At 37.9% G+C, this 22,627-nt stretch overlaps 2 protein-coding genes across 3 annotated transcripts in view; one reads left to right on the forward strand and one right to left on the reverse strand.

Annotated features, from left to right (window-relative positions):
* The window catches only part of vipr1b (vasoactive intestinal peptide receptor 1b), a 45,070-nt gene extending 36,258 nt beyond the window's left edge, over positions 1–8,812 (forward strand). For both annotated transcript variants that reach the window (XM_018673826.2, XM_018673829.2), the window contains exons 10-13: positions 469–560; positions 1,191–1,320; positions 1,974–2,015; positions 5,271–8,812. In XM_018673826.2, coding sequence (XP_018529342.1) covers positions 469–560; positions 1,191–1,320; positions 1,974–2,015; positions 5,271–5,462 — 456 coding nt within the window. In that variant the 3' untranslated portion in view covers positions 5,463–8,812. The remainder of the gene's footprint in view (positions 1–468; positions 561–1,190; positions 1,321–1,973; positions 2,016–5,270) is intronic.
* An 8,284-nt stretch (positions 8,813–17,096) lies between these two features.
* Positions 17,097–22,620, reverse strand: sec22c (SEC22 homolog C, vesicle trafficking protein). Its single transcript, XM_018673823.2, has 7 exons — positions 22,353–22,620; positions 21,288–21,499; positions 20,963–21,126; positions 20,598–20,777; positions 20,332–20,450; positions 19,958–20,023; positions 17,097–19,857 (listed from the first exon to the last, which is right to left on the reverse strand). The coding sequence occupies exons 2-7, from the start codon at positions 21,467–21,469 to the stop codon at positions 19,657–19,659; spliced, it is 912 nt and encodes a 303-aa protein (XP_018529339.1). The 5' UTR covers positions 21,470–21,499; positions 22,353–22,620; the 3' UTR covers positions 17,097–19,656.
* Between the last annotated feature and the right edge of the window lie 7 nt (positions 22,621–22,627).

Genomic DNA, 22,627 nt, shown 5'->3' on the forward strand with positions numbered 1-22,627 from the left:
TAATGTCTGCTGATGTCCTGCTTTGTCTGTTTTTTTTTGTTTCTTGGCAGCAGTTGTTGACAAAGCAGGTTTAGTTGTGTTATTTCACATTAGGATCAGGATCAGCAGCCCAGCTGTCATATCCCCCTGTCTCTTCCTCTCTGCAGCAGCTGAGTGATGTTTGTGAGTGCATCATGATGTGTGTGTGTGTGTGTGATGTGCTGCCGGTTCAGAGGTCCAACCCAAATTAACAATTTAGGAATGCTCACTTTCCCACAGGGCACCACCACAATCCAATCAGAGCAAGATGAAATCCAGCATCTGGCTCCTGTTCCTCTAAATCCATTGAAAACGTGTAGAAGAAGCTTTCTTTCCATCTAGGAATTTTGTGATTTCATAAACATTTCATTAACCACCAGCATTAAATTCCTTTTACAGTGTAAAATACCTCTTTACTGCCCTCACATGACACTTGAATACTCTCCGCAGATGAACTTTATTCTCTTCATCTGTATCATTCGAATACTTCGGCAGAAGATCAACTGCCCAGATATCGGAAGAAACGAGTCCAACCAGTACTCGTGAGTGTAATTTCACGTCTTTTTCTTGCTGTAAATTTGGATTATTCATTAGCTGAGATAAGATGAAATGTTATTGACCACTCTAAGAACATTGGGAATCCTCTACTAGTTTCTGTGTTGAGCTGAATCTACTCTCCATTCTGTGAAAACAAACTGCATTCACAGGATAAACTAACATTATCTTGAATAAGCAATGAAAGCTGAAATTAAAACACACATATTTGTCCTGTAGGTACAACTGGTGCTTTAAATTTCCTTTTTTTTTTCTATGACTCCCTTTAACTTTTTTTTAAATGTGCTCAGAGCAATACAGGATGACAAATCCTTTTGGACTTCAGAAAAGAAAACCTTAGCATGTGGCACTCAGAACACTGTAGTCTCCCCTCTGGCAGCTGCTTTATGCAGAGATATAGCGCTCTGTGTGTTTAAGTGATTTTTTTCCTGTGATGGAGAGCATCTCTGAAGCCAGCAATAATGCATGAGCTATTTTCCATCTGACACTTTTTACTTCCATCTCCGGCCCTCTGAGCTGAAATGTCAAATGAAAAGTACTCTGGAGTTGCATTTCAAGTGTCTTCAGTGGATGGAGAAATTTGAATCAGTTTTTTTCTTCTTGCTTTGTTGTTCCAGGAGACTGGCGAAATCAACGCTGCTTTTGATTCCACTGTTTGGGATCAATTTTATAGTGTTTGCGTTCATCCCAGAGCAAGTGAAGACTGAGCTGCGGCTGGTTTTTGACTTGATTCTGGGGTCATTTCAGGTATGATACCAACATTTTAAGAACAAGTGATTATAAACTTCTCTTTTTTTCCCTGAAGTCTTATAGTAGAGTTTGAATGAGATTCGTTGTGTGAAATTGTTTCTCAGAAGGTCAATGAACTAGAAAAAAATGTTCTTTAATTTTGAAATTGAAGTCCATTCATGGTCCAAGGTAATATTTTGGCATCCTGTGAGACCTGACCTGTGAGTCTTTCTGTTGGAGAAACCCGCGCACAAAACTGTGGCAGGTCTCCAGGCACTTTGCTGGCCGGATTCAGTGGCAGCGTCACCGTTTTAAGCCCCTGGTGTTATTTTAGTTCATCATAAGGATGAGGAATGATGGAGAATGCAGCCCGACAGCACAGCTGCATTACAGAGCGGCTGGAAGCCAAGGAAACCATTCCAGCACATTCCTCCCATCTTTCCTCACATCCCTCCTTCTCGTTATTACTATAAACTAGCCATTGCATGGTATGCATTGTTTTTGTCAGTCTAAGCCTTTTATATGTCTCATGAATGTTGCAGCTTAACTTGACTTGAAAACCACATTATTCTTAAATTCTTCAATTAGCAAAGACAAACAGATTTCACTGAACATTTCACCATGACTTTTTTTTTTTTTGCTCTCTTATCTGTGTTTTTCTTTCCCTTTAGGGCTTTGTGGTTGCAGTCCTCTACTGCTTCCTCAACGGAGAGGTGGGTACCCCCCGCCTCCATGCCATGGTGATGTAAACACTTTGTATAAAGACATTGCTTAAAGCTCAGGATTCCCATGCAGAGATAGCCCACAGTCGTGCTGTGGTAATTCTGAGACACTTTAGTTTATCTGTAGTTTCTGTGTGCCTCCCTCAGTGCAGCATTACACACACAGTCCTGAAAGGTGGATGGAGCTGTGAGCATGAGTCACCAGCGCTGGCCGCTCCAGCCATCTCTCTTCCCTTGGACCTCCTCGCGGCATATTTTCTGTGCTCTGCCTGCAGGGTGAGAGGGCTGTAAAAAGCACAGCCTTTATGGCAGGGAGTTATTCAGTGATGTCTGCAGAGGCTCTCTGTGGGCAGATTAGTTATGTTCCCAGTACTGGGCCAGATTGAGTCACAGTGATGGGCTGGATGGCAAGGCTTGACACTACGCTGCCTGAATTTTAATCTGGTGCAATTTTCAGGGGTCCTTTTGTTGAGTGTGAAGCCTTGGTGGTGTAGTATCATTAAGTTTTTGAATTACTACAGCCTCAGGAGTGGTATATGGTCCTGGATCCATGTTCATTATTTGTTACATTAGAGGGATATCAAGTCACAACAAAACACATGAAATATTATATCGACAAAAGACAGAAATTACTGAAATTTTCTCATATATAAAAACAAAATCAATCACATGACATAAGCATTTTGTGCAGGGAGACAAAAAAGCCCAAGAAGGGCTTATTCATTATTTTATTCATTTTAAAATTTGAAACCATGCTCATCTTTCCCATTAGCTGTTACCAGTACGTGTTTGTAATGTACCCATAGACATACAGACAATGGTTGCTTGAGAACTTTGATAGTGAAGAAAACAAAAAAATTTAATGATTCTCAGGCAAGTTCTGGAGGCATAATAAGCATCTTTTTAAAGTGATGTCCAGCAAATATATTCACAAAGGACACTGGGGATAATAATATCCTCGGAAAGTGTAAATATGTGTGTTCCATGTCTGTGTGTTTAGATTTGACTGAGTTATGACTTCAAGAAGGAGTGCCATTTTTGCTTCAACTATTCACAAAGTCAAAGATTTGTACAGACTGTGTAAAGAAATGAAAAGTTTAAAAGAGAGGTTAGTCTTTATTTCAGTTTATTGTAGTTTTAGTCAAATTAGAAAGAGGTTTCAACAAGTAAGTTCTCCAGTATGTTACAGAGGTGGTCCTTTAGGAATATGTTATTGAACTGCATCATGGGAAATGTTGGATACAGTGTTTTTGGATCTTGATGCATACCAGGGACTAAAAGTCTTCCTGGAAGTGATCCTCTGCTGCTTCAGTTTTGACTGTTCTTTTTCTTTGTTTCTAGCATGTAAAAACACAAATGAGAGACAGTGACACACAGGTCTCCATCCCAGTACACACACTTACAGACAGCAGCAAGTCATTTCCCATGCATGACTAAATATGTTCTCCATTGTCTCCATTGTTCGCACAGGCTGGAATTGTCTATACACTGTCAGAGTCCAGATATATACAAGGAGTATGATTTAAAAACTAGTTCAGAAGGACTGTACATTAAGCCACACTCAAGAGGGGCACATAAATCAACATACTCTACTTAGTTACAGCTGAGTTGCTTTGCTTTCTGATTTAATCAATGAATGAACACCAGCAAATTTACTGCATGAGCCAGATGTGGAGTATCTAATCTCTAAATAAAGACAGGAAACCATGTTGCTTCTTAAAGTGAAGGAGAGGAGGTAGATTTCCATTCTCTTAAAATAAACCTTTCAGCTATAACCATACAAAATATTAAAGCCTGCTGGGTCTCATATGGCAGTTTTATGGGAGCTTTCAGAACAACCTACAACAGCAAGTTCACCGTCTGGGTCAATTTGTTCCCCAGTAATTATACTAAGTAAATGAATAACTTTTCTTTTTTTTTAATCTGTCTCCTTCAAGTCCCCAAACTTTATAGAAGTGCAAGACTAAATAAGTGGACTGCCCTTTTAATCTGCAGCATACTTGAATGTGTGGCTTGAATGTGAAAAAGAAGATCTTTTGATTTGAAAACTGGTACCTCAGTTTGGAACTGATAAAGTTACTCTGTATAGCAAAACCTGCCAGATTGAAGGGGGAAAAAACCTGCATCACTCCCCATTTCCTTATCATCACGGTGAGGCAATGTTAATGCCTCCTCTGCTTTCAAGCTGCAGAAGGTCCCTTTACTTTTTTAGTTCGCCTCCCTCTGTCTGACTTGTCCTGAATGAAAAGTAATCTTTGTGCTGGAGCTTATCTTTGATATTCCTCCTCTGAATTGGCAGTCTCTTATTCTTTAGATTTTCTGTGGATGCTTTCAGTGTTTCCTCTCTGTTCTTTATCTCTGCAGCTTTGGTTGCTGTCAGTGGCCATACCAAACACCTAGTTTTTCTTCTGTTTAATGTAAAATGCATCAGTTTTTTGCATAGAAAGAGGTACATGGTATGAGTTATTGTTGTCTTATGTAGGTCAGTAGAAGAAAGTTGCAAATGGGAAAACTATTCATATAAATATTTCAGAGGTGATTACTAAAACTTGGGAAACATACAGGCCACCATGTACAGTGTCAATTTGTTGTGAATTAGGTACAAATGCACTTACAGGTTTGCACTAGAACTTCAGTGTAGGTACAGTGAAGGAAACAAGACTATAGGGAATAAGGAAGTAACACTTGGGGATTTTTGAGGAAGGGCACCCTCCTACCTCTGCTACCAAAGTCCAAAGGTGGTAGTTAATTGGCTTGTTGGTATCATGGGTGGATTCCCATGGCTTCCTGGGCACAGGCTCAGAGCCCCTGGACCAAAGTGTCAGTTAACATTTCTTGTTGGAATGTCAAACAACTACAAAAAAACAAGAGAGACAGAATACTACAAAGGGAGGCAGATTCAGAAAGAGACACAAAATGGCTAAAACAAGACAAAAACAAAACAACTACAAAAAGATGCGAAACAACCACAGAGAGACGAAAAAAAGATTCAAAACAACTACAGAAAAATGCAAAATGACTCAAGCAAGACACAAAAGCACCACAAAGAGATGCAAAACAACTAAAAAGAGACTCTTCACTTTGTCTCTCTCTTTTAAATGTGAGTATTAATACATTTTGAATTCATTTTATAACTAAAACTGTCTTGCAGTCTGCAAAGTTCATTGGTTTTTCATTTTTACAGTAAGGTTATATGGTGAATCACTGGCTGTTTTACCCAGACTTTATTGTTCTACTCCATCATAGGTCCAAGGAGAGATCAAGAGGAAGTGGCGGAGGTGGCACCTGCAGAGATACATGGGCTCTGACACCAAATATCAGCACCCATCTATTGGCAGCAGCAACAACTTCAGCACCCAGATCACCATGCTGACACGATGCAGCCCGAAGACACGCAGGGGTTCGTCCTCTTGTCATGACGACTTGTCTAGCATATGACTCATACAGTGAAACAGACGTCCAAGCTGTTCAAAATACTCTCATGCCAAACTTTAGGCAGAAAAGACACAGCATATCTAAGCTCTAGAATTAAAAAAATACACATCTCCTCATTAACACATACACTCGTGGAGGATGTGTTGCTTGAATGTGACGGGGACAGTGGACAGTGAAGGAAAATAGTGTGACCGTAATCAGCTTCTAAGCAGCTTTTAATCTCCGCGCTTCTCCAAAAAAAGGTTTTAAGTGACAAAAATGCGAGCGCATCACTTTACAAGCGTAGCTTACGCACATTTGAATGAGGATCACTGAATTTTTGTTTTTGTGTTTCATGAGTCAGAGCACGTGCGGTTGAATTTGTGAGCCATTCTCATTACGGATCATTTGGTCAATTGTTATTAAGTTCCCCATGTGGTCAGACAACCGCGCAAAGTGAAATGTCACGTATTAATGGTGTTAGGTCAGGGATCCAAATGTGAACTGCACCAGCAGACACACAATCTGATGTAATTACGTGCTGATTAAAAATCACTTAGTGAATTCCTGCATCTCCAAATGAACCAGGCTGGTGCAAAGACACAAGCATCAGAAGAAAAGGAGCTGATTTGTCCTGTTATTTATATTCTTATATTGTGTGCAGTGACATCACAGGCAAAGAAAAGTGCATCATGGGGTTGTGTTTGAGCGCTGAATGTGAGTGGTGGAGTATACAGTATGTTTCAAAGCATATTTTTAGGAAACCAAAAACGGCGTGCAGCATTTTGTTTTCCTCACTGTGTAGGAAGACAGACAAAGAAAGACTGGCTGATAACCAGCAGGAAACTTTATTTCCATACATGCCAAATGGTTGAGGCTTCAGACCGGGTGACCAGTGTGACACTGATTCACAGTGATGGTTTTGGAGTACAAATGCCCTTCTCTGCACTATCACTTTCATGAGAGACTGATTGCCCTTTGCCTTCCCTTTTATCAGTACAGCCTTCCTTCGTGTTTTGTGTCATCCTGAGCCTATGACAGGCTTCATGTGTTTTATTATTTGAGGCGCTCCAGCAGTTCTGTGCTGATCACTGACGAGTGCCCGTTTCAGTGTTTTGAAGTGACACTTTCAATCCAATCTTCATCGGCTGGCGGGCTGAGCTGCAGCTCTAGAGAGGAAATGCCTTTAAGCAACTCAGTCCTTGAATGTTTACATTTACTTGGGAGGAGTCATTTAACATTGTACAGTATATATACAGTGTAAAGTATAATGAATTACTATGGATTGTTGTGCCATACTGATTGCATTGTGGCTACACTATCAGTAATGTCACTGTAATTGTTGTTTGTTCATGTTATTGCAACATGTGTGATTTAATGCCTTGCCAGGAACATAAAATTCTCTTGTACAAGCTTGTTTATGCAGCTGTCTTTGTTTTATTGTCAAGCATAAAAGCTAAATAGAAGGCACTGCATCACATTTTAAAGCAGTCCTCCAATTCATAATACAGAGGAGTACATGCAGTTTGATGAGAACTCTTGGTGATGCTTTCGTAAACCATCATCAGCTTCAACTCTTAAATCCTTTGATTGTGAAAACTGTGAAAAGTATTTCCTGAATTCTCCACTGATGTGTCAGGTTCACACTTTAGAGCTGGAGGAGGTTGAAACTGACAGGTCAGCACAGACTACTGGAGCCTGTATGTAAAGCAAAGCAAGGTGACAAGCATGACTGGCCCTGTCACATCGGTGCTGTCATTGTTCTTTTCAGTTTACAAGATTAGACTTGAAAGTCAGTTGCATGTTCATGCAAGAAGGAGCATCCAGAAGGTCCAGTTTTACCTGTAAAAAAAAAAAATAATAATAATCTCAACACACTGCTGATTTAAAGGGTTCAGACAGAAAGCAAAGTGAATTTTTGTCTTTCATTCACACTAATTTGACCACTGGATTGATTGTATTCATTTTCCCCAGATAGCCAGTGTACTGTGCCATCTGTACAGATGTTAGCTACAAGCTAACTAGCAACTGACACACAAATCAAATGTTCAACTCAGCCTCTAACTGAACTCAGAACTGAGCAGAAGCTCCAGTTCTTTCCAGGCTCTCTCTACTTTTGTCTAGTGAACCTGCTTAAAAAATATGCAAGCTATCACTCAAGCTGAAACATTTTTCAACTGGCAAGGACATTGCTTGCAATTTTGTTTTTTCTCTTGCAGTTGTGCCACTTCTAAAATTCGCTTCACATTCTATCTGAAAACAAAAAGTGTAGAAAGTGAAATTAAAGAGGAACACCGTTGTTGATTGTAGAAATGATGAAAAACAAAGTTATCTTGGGTGTATGGCTGATAACAAAAGCTTAAAAGAACTATGGAATATCTGCTTGTTCAGTTTTCTTGCCAAGAGTTAGTTGAAAAGATTGATGCCTTTCATCATGTCTGTAGGGTAAATATTTAGCAGAAGCCAGCAGCTAGTTAGCTTAGCACAAAGCCTGAAAGCAGATGGAAACAGCTAGCCTAGCTCTGAAATCAGCCTATCACCATATCAAAAGCATATTAACACATTATATGTCTTCTTGTAAAGTATTCGGCTTCTGTACAGATAAAACAAATAAGATACAATGTGTTGGTCAGTGAGCTTTAGAGGTACTTCTAGGTGGATTTTGTCACCTTGGGAGAGAGCTAGGCTAACTGTTTCCACTTGTTACCACTCTGTCTGCTAAGCTAGGCTAACCAACTGCTAGCTGTAGCAGGGGTATTCCTCTAATTCTTCAAAGACTCATTATCCAACATTGTTTGGTGCCTGTCTTCTGTCGTCAGTAAAGTTCAGTGTAACTGTGTGAATTTGCCAATGTACCTCTTATAATGGTGAATGTAAATAGATTTGTACGTAACAATTGTAGTATAAAATTCAGCCACAGGTGTCACTTAATATTATCTTTGATGTTTTGGTAACCTGGCATGGTTGTTGTTTATCAGTGAGATAATATTAAAAAGGGATGTTGAATCAACAATCATTCTAATGTGCACTTACTGTGACTACTCAGTATTTCTATGTGTAATCTAGATTTGTCTATTCACAAACTGGATATTGTGTTGTGTATAATTAAGAACTGTTTGGTTTGTTGTTAGTGCAAAGCGTGTAACACTGGTGCAGTGCATACCATTGTGAAGCTACAAATGTACTGTAAGTATTTATTAGCTTAAGTTCACATTTGTGTACACCTAAAGCCACTTGTTTTTGTATTATTATCATTATTCATTTTGTTATAGGTGTATGTAAAGAGAGTTATCTTGGCAGGAAATTTAACTTGCCATAAAATTTGAGCGTGTTTCACCCAAACTGTATGAAATAAATTATTTAGAAATATACAAGATGGTGGAAGTTTAATTATCTATCCTCATACTCAAACTCCTCATCATACTTTACTGCAGTTGTGTACGAACAGTCCATACTAATTTCCTCACTCACTGCAGCATATAAAATTGTTGTCTAATTGAAGCTTATTTTCATAAGTGCTCTCCTCTCTTTGACAAGGCCGCGGCCTAACGCTGATCCATTTTTTATTGTACTCCCAGAGACGCTCACTTAAAGCTTCAGAGTCAAGTTGTTCATGCAAATATGTCAATTCCTGCTAGTGAAAAAATAATGTTCAACGAGCTACATCCAGGTCATTTCCATTTAAATATTTGTCTTTCACAGTCGATGCCTCCTCAGCTAGCATTCTATTCATGATAAGCTTAGAAACAGATGATGACTTGATTAAATATCTGTAGTTTCAGTAAGACAGCAGAAAGCTTGATGTTCTAGCCGATATGAACGTGTATTATTATCAGAAAGCAGAACATTAGGTTCTTTAGGAAACAATGTGTTTGTAACAGACTGCTCAAAGGGTTGGAAACTCCAGATCAGAAAGAAATTAGTTCAGTAACTGACTGTACTTTTTCACTTCATTTTGTGCAGCTACAGGTCACAGTGTCCTTAAAAGACAATAGCAATAGACAATTTCTGAAGAAGTTAAAAAAAAAAACAACACTTTCATAGCTTTAGATTTTCAACCCTGCAAAACTAGTTTTAACATCATTTACATGAGTGCAGACAGAAACCAATGATGGACAGTAACTAAATACATTTATTCACATACTTTAAGATAGGTTAGATGTACTTCAAGTACTTGTATTTTATTGCTCATACATCACACATTACTTTTACTTTGTGGTCTAAATCTTGTCTTTTTGAGTATGTTTACTTTTGATATTTTCAGTGCACTTCATTGCTTATACTTGAATGCAGGACTTTTACTCTTAATAGAGTATTTAATATTGTGGTATTTCTACTTTTACTTAAGTTAAAGATCTTAGTACCTCATCATCCACTGAGTAAAGGATGTGACTCCTTCTTCCACCAGTCAAAAGTCAAAGCAGCTCTTGCTCCAGTTCCTCTCACTGCCAGCTGCACTTCACTCACAATATTTGACAGGTATGACTGACCTGCTGAGTTTGCTTTGGTGTAATGAAACTCCAGCTATTTGAGCTAATCCCTTTGTTGTTCCTCAGGTTTATTGGTCCACTTCCTGCCTTTGAGTGCGGTGGACCTCTGGCTGTGCTCGGCACCATGAAGAAGAGACGATTAAGCCAAGGCAAGATGCCATGTGCCGTAAAAAGATTAACAAACGCGCCCTGCCATGCCTGGCTTCTCAGATCAGCCGCTCTTGGGTCTAATGTTTCATTAGCTCTATCCATGAAGTGGAAATGAGCATGCATATAATATGATTAACTATTCATAGGAATTGTAATGATAGTAAATAAAGGGATTTCCAGGGTTGAAGGTTGCTGCATAAAATAGCCTGCACATATATTAAATACATCAACCCTTAGGCCCCGTAGTTGAAATATGCTGATCACATATATACAAATATGCTTTGTTGTATATTCAGATTATGTATTTGATTATCACTTTGTCTGAGATCTTGAAAATATATGTTTTATAGCACCTTAGATACAAGCTGTCAGAATTAATAAAACAGGCTGTAGGATCCAACCAATGAGAAGAAGCATGAAGTTATTTTCAGATTCCTGGTGATTCTGAAAATGTGAGACAGGTGTCTTGCCTTCAAGCTTCTTTCAATATTCATGGCATCAGTTAAATATTCATGTGACAAATAAGGGAAAGTTTAAAAGGGTGAGCGATTGAGCAAACAAGTGAGCTCCATCCAAACCGCTAAGAGGCTGCTTTGATCACCTCTGCTGTCCTCACACCAGCCCTGAGAAGCCGACTCCTGGTTTAAAGAGAGGTTGTCTGCCAAATCTGATCTGATCTGTGGCCCGGCAGTCATGCTGATCAACATCAGACGTTTGCCCAGTTTTTCAAAGGCAGAGCTGCAGGAGCAAGTCATTGTATATGACTGATTTCATGACCTCTGTGGTCAAGATCGGCTCCAGCACTTGGTTGTAATTCACAGTGGTTACCACTCGAATGAATGAATGATGACAAATGCCTGACTTTCTCTTCCACACAAAGACTTCCAGGGGGGGACGTCTTACTTGGCTCTGATCTTTTCATTTGCATATAACAGAGAATCTAAAAACAAACTATTACCTTGAGTTTTATGAGCATTTCACAGGCCAACAATTACTTCCAAACAATGCCAGCTGGTATTAGAACGATAGCCAAAGATAACACACAATGGGGCTACTACTGAAAAAATAGAGAAAAGTATCCGTTCTAAAAACATACTTTCACTTCTCAAGCTGGAGAAGGCAAAATTCCCTGTTGTTTTTATTATTTGTGTATCCAAACCTCATAACTGAAAGCAGAACAGTAGTTTGAATATATAGTGGACATACAGAATTCACTGCCACCAACTAGACAAAAAAAAGAAGAAGAATAATTTCCTATTTTTTCCTGTAGTACTTTGGTCCAGGTCCATTGTTGTGCCGCTCTTTGATCGTGATTTAAAGGGTACACATAGTCATGATTAATGCACGCCACAGGTTATTAGAAAGTCATTCCTCTTACATATTTACTTACATTCTGTATGTAGAGTGATCTGTCACTGCCAGCACACACTATAGAAGAAAGCGACAGAGCTACACTCTTTAATTCATGCTCAACCGGCGTAAACAAGCTTGGGAAACAGTTCCACATGTTCATACAATGACAGGATGCTTGATCTCAGTTTGACATAATTCAGTCAAGGAAAATATGAGTCATGTAGCGTTTAGAAGTGTGCCGCCTCGTCTGGGTGAAGCGATTGTATTGTATTTAGACCTGGGCTGGATTGGCTGGGAGAGTTGTGTGTACTATACAGAGGCAAGTAGCTAGGTGACTGTTTTTGAGCGTTAACATGGAGATTGAAAGCTGTGTTCCCAGCATCTGCTGTTGCAGCTTTATATAGGATATGTGCCACAGTCCGTGTTTCATAAAAAAGTGATACAGCTGATCCCACTGAACTTCTGTTCCTGTTGAATCCTACAAAAATGATGTTGAACAGATTTGGGAAAATGGCCTTAACTTTGCTTCCTTCTGATTTCCTCTCTTATATCCCTAAGCTCTCAAAGGAGCATTTAGTGTCGGACTGATACCAGAGTCAATTTCAGCCTATCTCTGTGTTCTCTGGATTTCATAAGAGGAGGGGACATGGATGAAAGGAAAACAAATAAATCAATCGAATTATGTAAGTGTGCTCTTTGCAATGATGAAAAGATCTTTGCTTCAATCAAAGTTTAGCAAAGTTTATATCCTTTAGATACAGAACAAAGAACGGCGACAAATAGAAGACATATTTTTTATAGATAGTTTAAAAGAAAAAAAAAGTGTATTAGGCATTGCAAAAACCTTTTGTTTATCTCACATCTCTTGATCTTTGTCAGCAGATGGAGTGTGACCAGTAATATTTTCACGAAAGTGCAGTTCATATTTCTGATGAAGATGGATCTTGTGGTGAGACTGTGTTCTTAAAACCATTTGATTGATAATTTAAGGGAGGATAGCTAATTAAATATATTGCGATTAATATCCTTTTCATATTATTGACAATCAAACCCCTGCCATGACTTTGAAAGCTCCAGAACATTGATTAAATGGATTTTGTGATGAGATTGCTTGAGCCCCAACATTAAAGCCAGCATGGATGAAAAGTTACTGAAGTTTTTAGAAACGCAGAAAAAACAAGAATTGAACTTTTTCAAATACATGATACCTGATGAAGGTCATGTAATATGATTGAAAGCTCCACAGCAGCTAATAAATGGACGTTGTGTTGTGATTGTTTCTCATCTGTTTCCAAGGACACTAATGGAATTTGAAGCTCAGATTTATCAGAAGTAACCAACTGTCAGAGGTGGTATCTCCAAGGATCAGTGATTCTCACCAATCTGACTGGCAGCACATCCACATGATGGAAGGAAAGACTTACATCTACATTATGCTGTTGAGAGACGATGCAGAAAAACCAGGAGAGCCTTGTAAGTAAATTGTATTTTTTGATTTGTCTTTGGTTCGTGATTTCATGCATTGGTTTAGTCAAGCCTCTGGGCAGGGAACATCAAAGACCCTGGGTTTATGAATTGTTGAGCATCCTAATAAGCATAAGGGACATGCTGTATAGCCTTAAGGCCTGGAGAACCAGACCGTGAATCAATGCATCACAGCTGGAACATGCTGTGAATGAGAGCTTAGCCATTATGTCTCCCAGTTATGAAAGCACAATGGGTATCTAAAGAATGCAAGTGTGCAAAGGTTTCTGGTTTGAAATAATAAGTAATTCCTCACTCCAGATCTATGATAATTAAATGACTTTAAAGTTATTTTAATCAATACTTTTTATATAACAATCGATTGAATTAGCATGTGTGTGTAAGAGGGGTTTTGTATAGTGACAATTATCACCTGATGCCATTTTTATTATAGCTTTATGTAGCATTTCAGTATTGTTAACAAATTCTTGCTTTACTTTCCAAACTTTGTTGTTTGGTTCAGTCTTACCTCCCCAACTGACTGTTTCCTAGTAATTGTATTTATAAATAGCAAATACATTTTTGCGATGTAGAGTGAATATTGGACTTGAATTTGGCCAGAAACAAACTCCAAATACATTCTGATGTTACTCTGGATATGTAAATATGCTAACGTTTTCCCCACAACAGCTTTTTAAAACATGATAATATTTGAATGCTGTTTTTACATTATGTTGTTATGCCCCTAAGAGGCCAAAATAATCTGTTAATGCATGTTTAAGTACATTTAGTCAGTGCTTTGTTTACAGCTTGTTTTGTCTCTAAGTGGCCAAAATATGCTGACTGTAAAATGGAAAAACATTATCTGTTCACTGACCACCCAGATAAATCAGTTACTATTTTTCCTGTGCCCACTGCAATTAAAAGCAGAGGGATAAAAAACATATGAAGGTGATAACTCTCAACTTTTTATATTGGAGACCTCCACAGAGAGACTGCTACACTCATGGCACCCAGAAAGAGAGATGAATGATGTGTTTGAAATTAATGGAAAACGCTGAAGTGTAGGCCGCCAGCAAGTGGCTCGGGCACTGAACCTGAGACAAAGATTAAATAGATAAGAGTGGGTGACTCACCTTGATTAAATCTATCACAGTTCAGAGTACTTTCAGTCCTAGAGAGTAGTCTAGAAGTCTTTCTGCCACCACATTAAAATGAAGAGGCTTGACCTCAGGTATCAGGTTGTTTTGGTGGGTTTTTGCTGTCACCACAGCGGTTAACCATAGAGCAATAGTACCAAACGTTTTGTCAACAATAATGCTGCCACAGCTTGTTGATTAATTCAACCCCTCATCCCTGTTGTGTTCCAGGTGTTCTTTTGAAGTAATTTTAAATGGGATGTTATTAATTAAGTAAAAGTGGATACAATAATGTTTTCAGTTGATTGGTTTGAGGCAGAGGCAGAAGCTTGATGTGTCAACAATTTCCCATTACTTTAACTATTTCAGCTGTTTATTCTTTAACCATGAACTGTGTTTGGCTATTTCAACTCTTCATCCAATATTTTGGCAAACTATTTCAGCTGTTTTAAATGTTTTAGCCATTTATCCATTGTAGCTCATTTTGGATGCTTATCTGTTTTACCTATCATTTATTTGTTACTTTATGCTGTTTTAGCCATATATCCATTATTTTGTTTAGCATACTATAAATATTAACTGACTACTTTAGCTACCTATTCTATCCATTAGCCTGTTTTTCACTTCTATCCATAACTTCATTATTTAAACTGTTTAGTCATTTTTTTTTTTTGCCAAATATTTCAACTTTTTATGTATTACGTTTATATAACTGTTTAAACCTCTGCTTGCTTAGATATATCCACATATATATATATATATATCTTTTTTTAATTAGGGGAGGCTACTACTATCTCTGGTTGGGAATAACTGATCTACACTGTGACCACTTGTGTAAAATATTATTATACAGTAGCCTCTATTGTTGACCTACAGCTTAATTTTCTTACTTTGCAATTCTTAAAACAAGCACAGCTCAGCTATTGTCAGCAACAGTCAGTCAATGACAACACACAGCACAGAGACAGAGTGCAATAATCATCATATTTGCTTGTAGTTTCTACAATACAATAAGGATAGAAATAGTCAGAAACGCTGGACTAAATCATCTGTGAAAGTAATTTGCTGTGTATCCTATTATTACCCACAGATGATATGGCAAACATTTATGACAAACAACAGTGCTGCTGTTTTGTCAACATGTTGGAGCAGAGGAGACACTTGTCTGTGAGCAAAAGAGATGCGAGCCACAAACATTTCAGCAGGACCACCCATGCTGTTAAGCCTATTTGTTAAGGCAGAGAGGGCAGCTTCTCAACAGCAGGGGCATCTGCCAATTAGGATAACGGAGGTTAATCCCTGCAAATGAGGATCACATCTGAAGCTGATCATTTAATTTAGATGCACTGTAGCAGGACTGATGGCACTGTGAATTTAGAATGCCACTGCGAGCTCTGAGGGACGTTTCATTTGTTTCTAGGTTGAAACCTGAAATTTCTCTCTTTAATATATATGCAAATGCTGACCAACACTCTGCCATGCTTTACAGCTAATGACCTAACTACGTCAATGTCTGTTAACCAGTGACAAAAACATAAAAGTGGCAACAAGACAGTGAGGCAGATATTTATGAGATGCTTTTTATGGGTGTCTCCAGATATTAAGCTATATGTGGAGACCGCAGTGAGTAATATAGGTTTAAGGTCAAAGGTCATGAATCCCAATGCACATAATAAATGGATTATCTATATGATCACTAGAGACCCTTTGGAGTGAAGCCTGAATGAGGACTGGAGTGAATGTAATGGCTGAGACACCTACAGAAGTCCTGGATAAAAGAGACGAACAGACATTCAGCACTTTATTTTCACCTTTATTAAAACTGAGAGTGTTATCCATTGCCCTTGAGGTTGTGTAGTCTACCTTTAATAGTTATTACAGAATAAAGATTTAATTGAATCCCTGAGAATCTGAGAAACACATGAATGGCTCTGCAAGCTGAACCCAACATGGAGCCACATTTACAAAATACCACTCTCTCCTCACTGGCCATGTCATACAAAAAATGAAGAGATTCCTTATTTATTGTAACTTTATCAGTCAATCTTTTAATGTATAAGTCATTCACCAACACATTCCCTATTAATATCCCCTTTTGAAATTTAAGGCAATGGAAAACATTTTTCTCGTTTCCTCGATTATTAAGAGAGTTTGCACTCAATCTCCCAAGGCTTCTCTATCCAGCATCTATTTATTCTGACTATGCACCATGAACAGTTTCCCCTCAAAATGTTCAGTATTTTTTTTTTTTAATAAACCTGTACTTATTATTTCTCAAAAACACTTCTAGACATGTCCCTGAGCAAGACTCTAAATTTAAATGGATACATAAACCTTATAATTGAATCGAGAGTGTGGATAAGGTATAAAATTTTGACTTGAAGTTCCTTGCTGTTTAAACTTCAATGTGACCTATGTAAATCAGGGTGAGCAGCTCTGGAGGAACAATTGGTCTATTTCCTCAGTTGTTAAAAGGTTGTCACCTAATAAAAGAATTTAGTATTCTGTGCATTTTATTCCCACCTCCTGTGACCTTTCACGTCAGGCTTGATTTTGTCTCTGAAGTGAATAATCACAATCTCATTAGTCAAACTGATCACACTATTAAACATCCATCTCTGAGATTACACAGCATTTAGGTTTCATCCATATGATTTGTTTGGCTTATTAGCCACAAAGCTTGCATTAATAAATGTTATGAACTGTAATCATATTTAACTAACCGGACAAGCAACTTTACCTATTGACAGCAACACGAATGAAAAAGAACATCAAGATTACAAAGTGGGGAAAGAGCGCCATCTGGTGTGTTATTGAAAAAATACAGCAATGAAGTTGAAGGTGGTGCACAAGTTTGCTGCAGCTATTTGGTCACACTTTTTAACTTTATGTTATTTCTGCCATTTTCTTATGATGCAGGTTCAAGCATTAAAACTCGTCTTATCCAGATGTAGCATACAGACATTTCTTAAGGAGAAAATTAGCCAAATAATCAAGGTAAGAAAATATTTCTTATGTTGATATTATTGATTTTCTACACACACAAATAAAAGATCAACAGATGGAAAAAAAGACACTGTTTATTAATGAAATGTCAGTTTTACCACAGCAGGAAAAAATAAAGCCCTGTAGTCACCAATGTGTTTGGCAGTTACACTGAATGACAATATTCTGTTACTTCCCATCATTATAAACATTAAAAACCACTGAATCTACCTTAATGTGAGTTCAATTAGACACAAATAACCTTTGAGCTTTTTGTTTGTATTGAACAAGAGAAACTAGTGAAACTGACACAACATAATTTACGTTGTCCTTCTGAACCATTATGATTTTCAAATTTGCAAACTAAATTCAGTTTAGACTTTTGATGCCAATAAAAAAAAGAAAGATGGCTGCAACATGCATCAATTGTACAGTGTATTTCTACTGTACATTCAAAAAACCTTCACATTAAACATAATTATCCTTCATTTTCATTGTGACTATTAAAATATCCTCCATGTTATTTGGTGGTTCTACATCTTTAAAACATTAATAGCAATGTTTTTGTTACATTTCACTTGGTCACCAGTGTAATCATACATTTCTTGTAGTCTAGAGTGGAAATGGTGAGTCAGTAAAACCTTTGTATCAAAAATACTACAGCCCAGAAAATACCATGCAACGTAACACATAATAACAAAGTTTCACTTGTTTGAAGATTTCAGAATCATCAATCACAAAGTGTATGTCGACCCTGTCAAAGAAAACATAGTTTACGTAAGAGTTTGCTCCTCTGTTGTATGATTGAACACAGCATCAAAACGCTGTTCACTGAGCAGGTCTCATTCTCAGTACTGTGATATAGTTCTGGATAGGACAACCTAAAAAATTAATTTACTGATAGCAGGTTCATCTGTGTAATCTGCAGCTGGATTACATTTTAAACTTCCACTGAAATTCCTCACTTTTTTAACTACCAGCTAAAAGTGGCTTTTCTAAACTATCTGTAGTTTATAGTGAAGGACGTCTGGATTGTCATATGAGATATAAACTTGCTGTTTTCCTTAAAACTTCACTATAACTTTGTTGATAAAATAATGAAAAGGACAGGATTTACAGTTCCACTGCAGCCACAATGCTACTCGTCTGACAAACACTATAAACTAATAATTTATTTCCCTCGCTTAACAGACACCAAGTGCAACTTTTTAGCTATTAAAAACTAAATATCTAAGAAGCTAAATACACAAAAAATTAACCTAAAAGAGACTTATAATTAGCCTATTCATTTAGCAGCGCTACAATGATGTGTTCTATAGTCAAACATATAACTTGTGATTTATGTCTATCTCAATCAGAGAACTACACATAAGGAGCGGTGTTACAAACCCCAGAGAAACAACATAAAAATTAATATCAACCAAGTAAACAGAACTCAGGATATAAATAGCATTTTAGCTAAACCTAATATGCAACACATTCAACAACTGCCAAAAAAAGAAAAATCTAGTGCAGTCAAAAAATATTTTTCCAACAATTATTCAACCCGTCAAGTCAGTGCTTTCATATTCTTACCCACAGTATACGTTTTAACAATGCAGAGATCAGTAGAAAAAGACAGAACTCAAATATCTCAGTTTGCTTTGATCGTACAAAAAATGGTTTAAAATAGTAGACTATGTGATACGATTCTCCTTTGATCAAAAACAGTGTTGAAAATAGTGTGTGTTTAACTGATAATATGCCTCATTAATAAGTAACATAGACTGTAATTTGAAGTTGTGAAGTTGTTAACGGAGCCCTTACATTTAAACTTGCTGAGCACTTTCCGGTGAATCTGTATATAAGATGATATGATTAAATAAGCAAAAACAATCAACCATATTTGCATTGTCACACAGTAAGGCATGAAACAACCCATAGCTTAACATTTACATCTTTGACTTAGGTTTTTTTTTTATCAAATAATTGAAAACACATAAAAACAGCTGCATTTCCCACCTCACTTAACTTTCATTGATCTCTAATCAAACTACACTAAATAATTTAAGTATCACACTGCCACCAATGCAAGATGGACTACCAAATTATCTCCAAATCAGCCATGTGTGCCTATTTTAAAAGTACAATTAAATCTAACGTCTGTTACAATCACAAGCCATCACCTAGCGCTGTAAACTGATTATGCAAAGATAATCAATGGCCTGTGGTAGCAGAAATAATACTGAAATGCATCTTAATTCCAAAATCGCAAGCATAACCAGCAACAACATTGTTGTTTCTACATGAAAAACTTTGGTCAACAACTCTGACTGAAAACACTTTTAGGACAGGATGTGTCTGATGGAGATTGATCAATGTTTTTGCTGCAGTTTACAAAGTTAGTTTAAGGTTAACTAGATATTTTAGGGATCCAGAAGGAACTGCATTTCACTGTATACTTGGTACAGTGTACACAAAGTGCAAGTACACAAGTAATCTTATATGAAAGGTCAGAATGTTTTTGTTAAAAATCCACTGAGCATCTCCATAACTTGTGGTTCGATTCATTTACCTCCCTGTTATTCTCATCTGCGCTGAAAACTGGAGACACAAGTAGCTGGGAGAGGAGCAGCACAATAAAATGTCCTGTGCTCCTCAGACCCCACAGTCATTGGTTCTGTCTTGGAGTTTGCGGGTGAGGCTGAGGACGGTGGAGATGGAGGCAACTGACACGTGGAAAAGCAGCTGCCACACGTTCCTCAAGCCGAGCAGGTACAAGTTGCATAGGACGATCACGCTCAGCAGAGTGAAGGACTTCAGCTTCTTATGAGATGAGTGGAACAGGTAGAGGTGGCACTGTGGACACAGGGGTTCATTCACAAGCTTAACACCATAGAGACTGCGGGGAAAATGTGTAATCCTCGTTTGGAAAAACTGTTGCATGAACTATATTTACCTGGAACACACAGCAGACAAATGCCAGAAGAAATGCCACAACATTCCATATTCCATCATAGTCATCCTGTGTAAAAGGAAAAGAATAAAATTAAACAAACAGGTGATTTGTCATTCAAATAGAAGTCTGCTTAAACTAAAACTACTAATGCCCAGCAGCCAGTTCATCCAGCTTTAACATATCTATAATGAATGTTAGCTTTTGCATGAATTAAGTTGACTTTGTTTATGTGAGTGAAAAAGCCATAATGTATCATTTTTGTCTATGCAATTTCTTGTACATACTTGCAAGTTCTGTCACATCAACTTGCTGCAAAGTAATTCAACAGTAATTTATTTGAGGTGTTTGTGAGAAACATCCCAGTGCTGCAGTACCTGGAATGTGTACTCTATGAGGTGCACGCCACGGATTACATTCAAGGACGCACACATGATATTTAGGACCAGAGACAGGATGCCTGGTGCTGACACTGGTTCAAGTCTTGCATTCTGCCCTTTTGAACAAAAGAAAGTGAATAGTGTCAAGGACTGTTATAGATTACCTGAGCATCAAACAATCAACAGATAAATACATTTTACAGTGCTGTTATAGGCAGTAAGAATTTTAAAGTGCTGCTAATTTTATACTGTATGAGTCTTACCAGATGCAGGACTTTGCTCCATATGCCCATTTGCAGTGCCATTGGTGAGTTCCACCTCGTCCAAGTTAATTACTTGTAGTGGGTGGATCCTTAGATCCTCCTGGACCTCTGCCAACGTCACCTCTAAGGCCGGACCACCGCTCTGATTGTACTGCTGCTTCAGCTTCTGAATGGCGCTGTCTTTTAATTGACATCAAAGGTAACAGATTTGTGTTAATCAACTTGTTTATTATAATTTAAGTGAGACGGTCACGAGACAAGAACTTTGTTTGTCCTTCAATACATCGTATTTAAAGCAAAATCAAAGCAAAATCCTTCACAATCAACAGCAAATCTACATGACCAGTATTTCTCTTCCTACTCACCAAATTCCAAAAATGGATATGGCCTGGCTGCCAAGGCAACAACAGTGCTATTGAAGCATGCTGTGAATTCCCAGCGCAGATCTTCCAGGAAGCAGAAGGCCTTAGCAACAGGGAGGCTGCAGTGGCACACAGTCATGTAGGAAACACCCTCTGAAGAGATGAAACTGAACGGTTGAGAGGAGAAAAGGTGTTTAGTAAACAAACAGCCTGACACAGCGTGACATGGATGCCCCTGTGATCAAATGGACAATGTGCTGCGTCTTTGTGCCGCTACAGAGAGCACAGCTGAAACAATCTGCTGCTGCTTTGATTCCTCAGTCCTTACTATATGTTGAGCTCCCGGCCCTTGACGATCCCTCTGTCGGGAAAGCAGGCCAGCGTCTTGCTGATAGTCCTGAGCTGCTGCTTCCTCTCCTGTAGCTCTCGGTTGTGTTCAAAGTCCGTGGAGGCCGACAGGGGGAGTCCATCCCTGACCCGAACCACAAAGGCGAACAGGATCAGAGACATGATCTGCTGGGTCCATGAAGAACACACTGCCTACGTGGGGTAAAGAGCAAGATCAGATTATCAGGATTACTATGTCAGGGTTCTAACTACCCTATTTTCAGAAATTGACATTTTTTTGAATAATTGATTAATTGAGATTCATAGAATATCTATACATACATATATATATATATATATGTATACAGATATACATGTTTTATTTTGTCTGACCAACCCAAAGAGATTCAGTTTATTATCCAAAAAAAAAAAAAAAACTGACATATTTACAACTAAGTATTATATATATATATATATATATATATATATTGCTGGAAAAAACTTAAAATAATTTATTTATTAATGTATTAATTAATTTCAGATAAATTACGGTCTATTGACTTAACAAATAATTTCAGCTCTATATTAAATCAAAATCACTCACTCGCCAAATTATTAGGTACACTTATCTAAATCTATTACAATCCAATACAACTGCTCTGAAATACAGCCTGCCTACATGGAGGATATAATTGAAAACTTTTTCAGACAGGTACTGATTAAACTTTATAGTATGTTAGAAGCTTGTGCTGTTGTTTAATTGTATTCACCCCATTCTTATCAGCAGACTAAAAAATACTAACACCTGTTTACCCACTACCTATTTCCAATGTAATGTGGCCTTACAGGTAAATTAACACCGCTCTAACTTAATCTAGGAAGGATTATTGCAGGGCTGTTGCACTGTTGTTCTAGTCTGCACTAGTTTTAGCTAGGGTACTTTATAGAGTGTATTATTTTTAACTGCGTAGATTAGCAAATGATGCGGTCTGCGGTGTTAAGTCCAGTTGGAAATCTGTCAGATTTTTAGTAATATAAGCTTAGTAACACTCTTGTTACACCTTACCTCATTATCATGTGTTTCATGTTGCACCTTGTTACTTGGCTACTGTAGGTTAGCTGACTATAGCATCATATCAAACAAATACACCACCAGCAGGTAGTCAGCCCCGGCTTCAGATACGCGTTACGAGTGCAATCGCGTACTATGTATTACTAGCGATTAATATGAAGAACCTGAATAACCTGTTATTACATATACGTAACAAGTTACATTAAAAATAGCCAACGAGCTAACTTCAAATCTGCTTCCTGATACAACAAAACCACAACAAATCTGCT

The sequence above is a fragment of the Lates calcarifer genome, linkage group LG24 (genome assembly GCF_001640805.2).
Source record: "Lates calcarifer isolate ASB-BC8 linkage group LG24, TLL_Latcal_v3, whole genome shotgun sequence".
Classification (NCBI taxonomy): Eukaryota; Metazoa; Chordata; class Actinopteri; family Centropomidae; genus Lates; species Lates calcarifer.

Coding starts and splice junctions, on each gene's coding strand:
- sec22c (XM_018673823.2), bottom strand. CDS start 21,469: ATGTCTCTGATCCTGTTCGCCTTTGTGGTTCGGGTCAGGGATGGACTC. Junction 21,127..21,287: donor GGCCGGGAGCTCAACATATA/GTAAGGACTGAG, acceptor TCAACCGTTCAG/TTTCATCTCTTCAGAGGGTG. Junction 20,778..20,962: donor ATATCCATTTTTGGAATTTG/GTGAGTAGGAAG, acceptor GTCAATTAAAAG/ACAGCGCCATTCAGAAGCTG.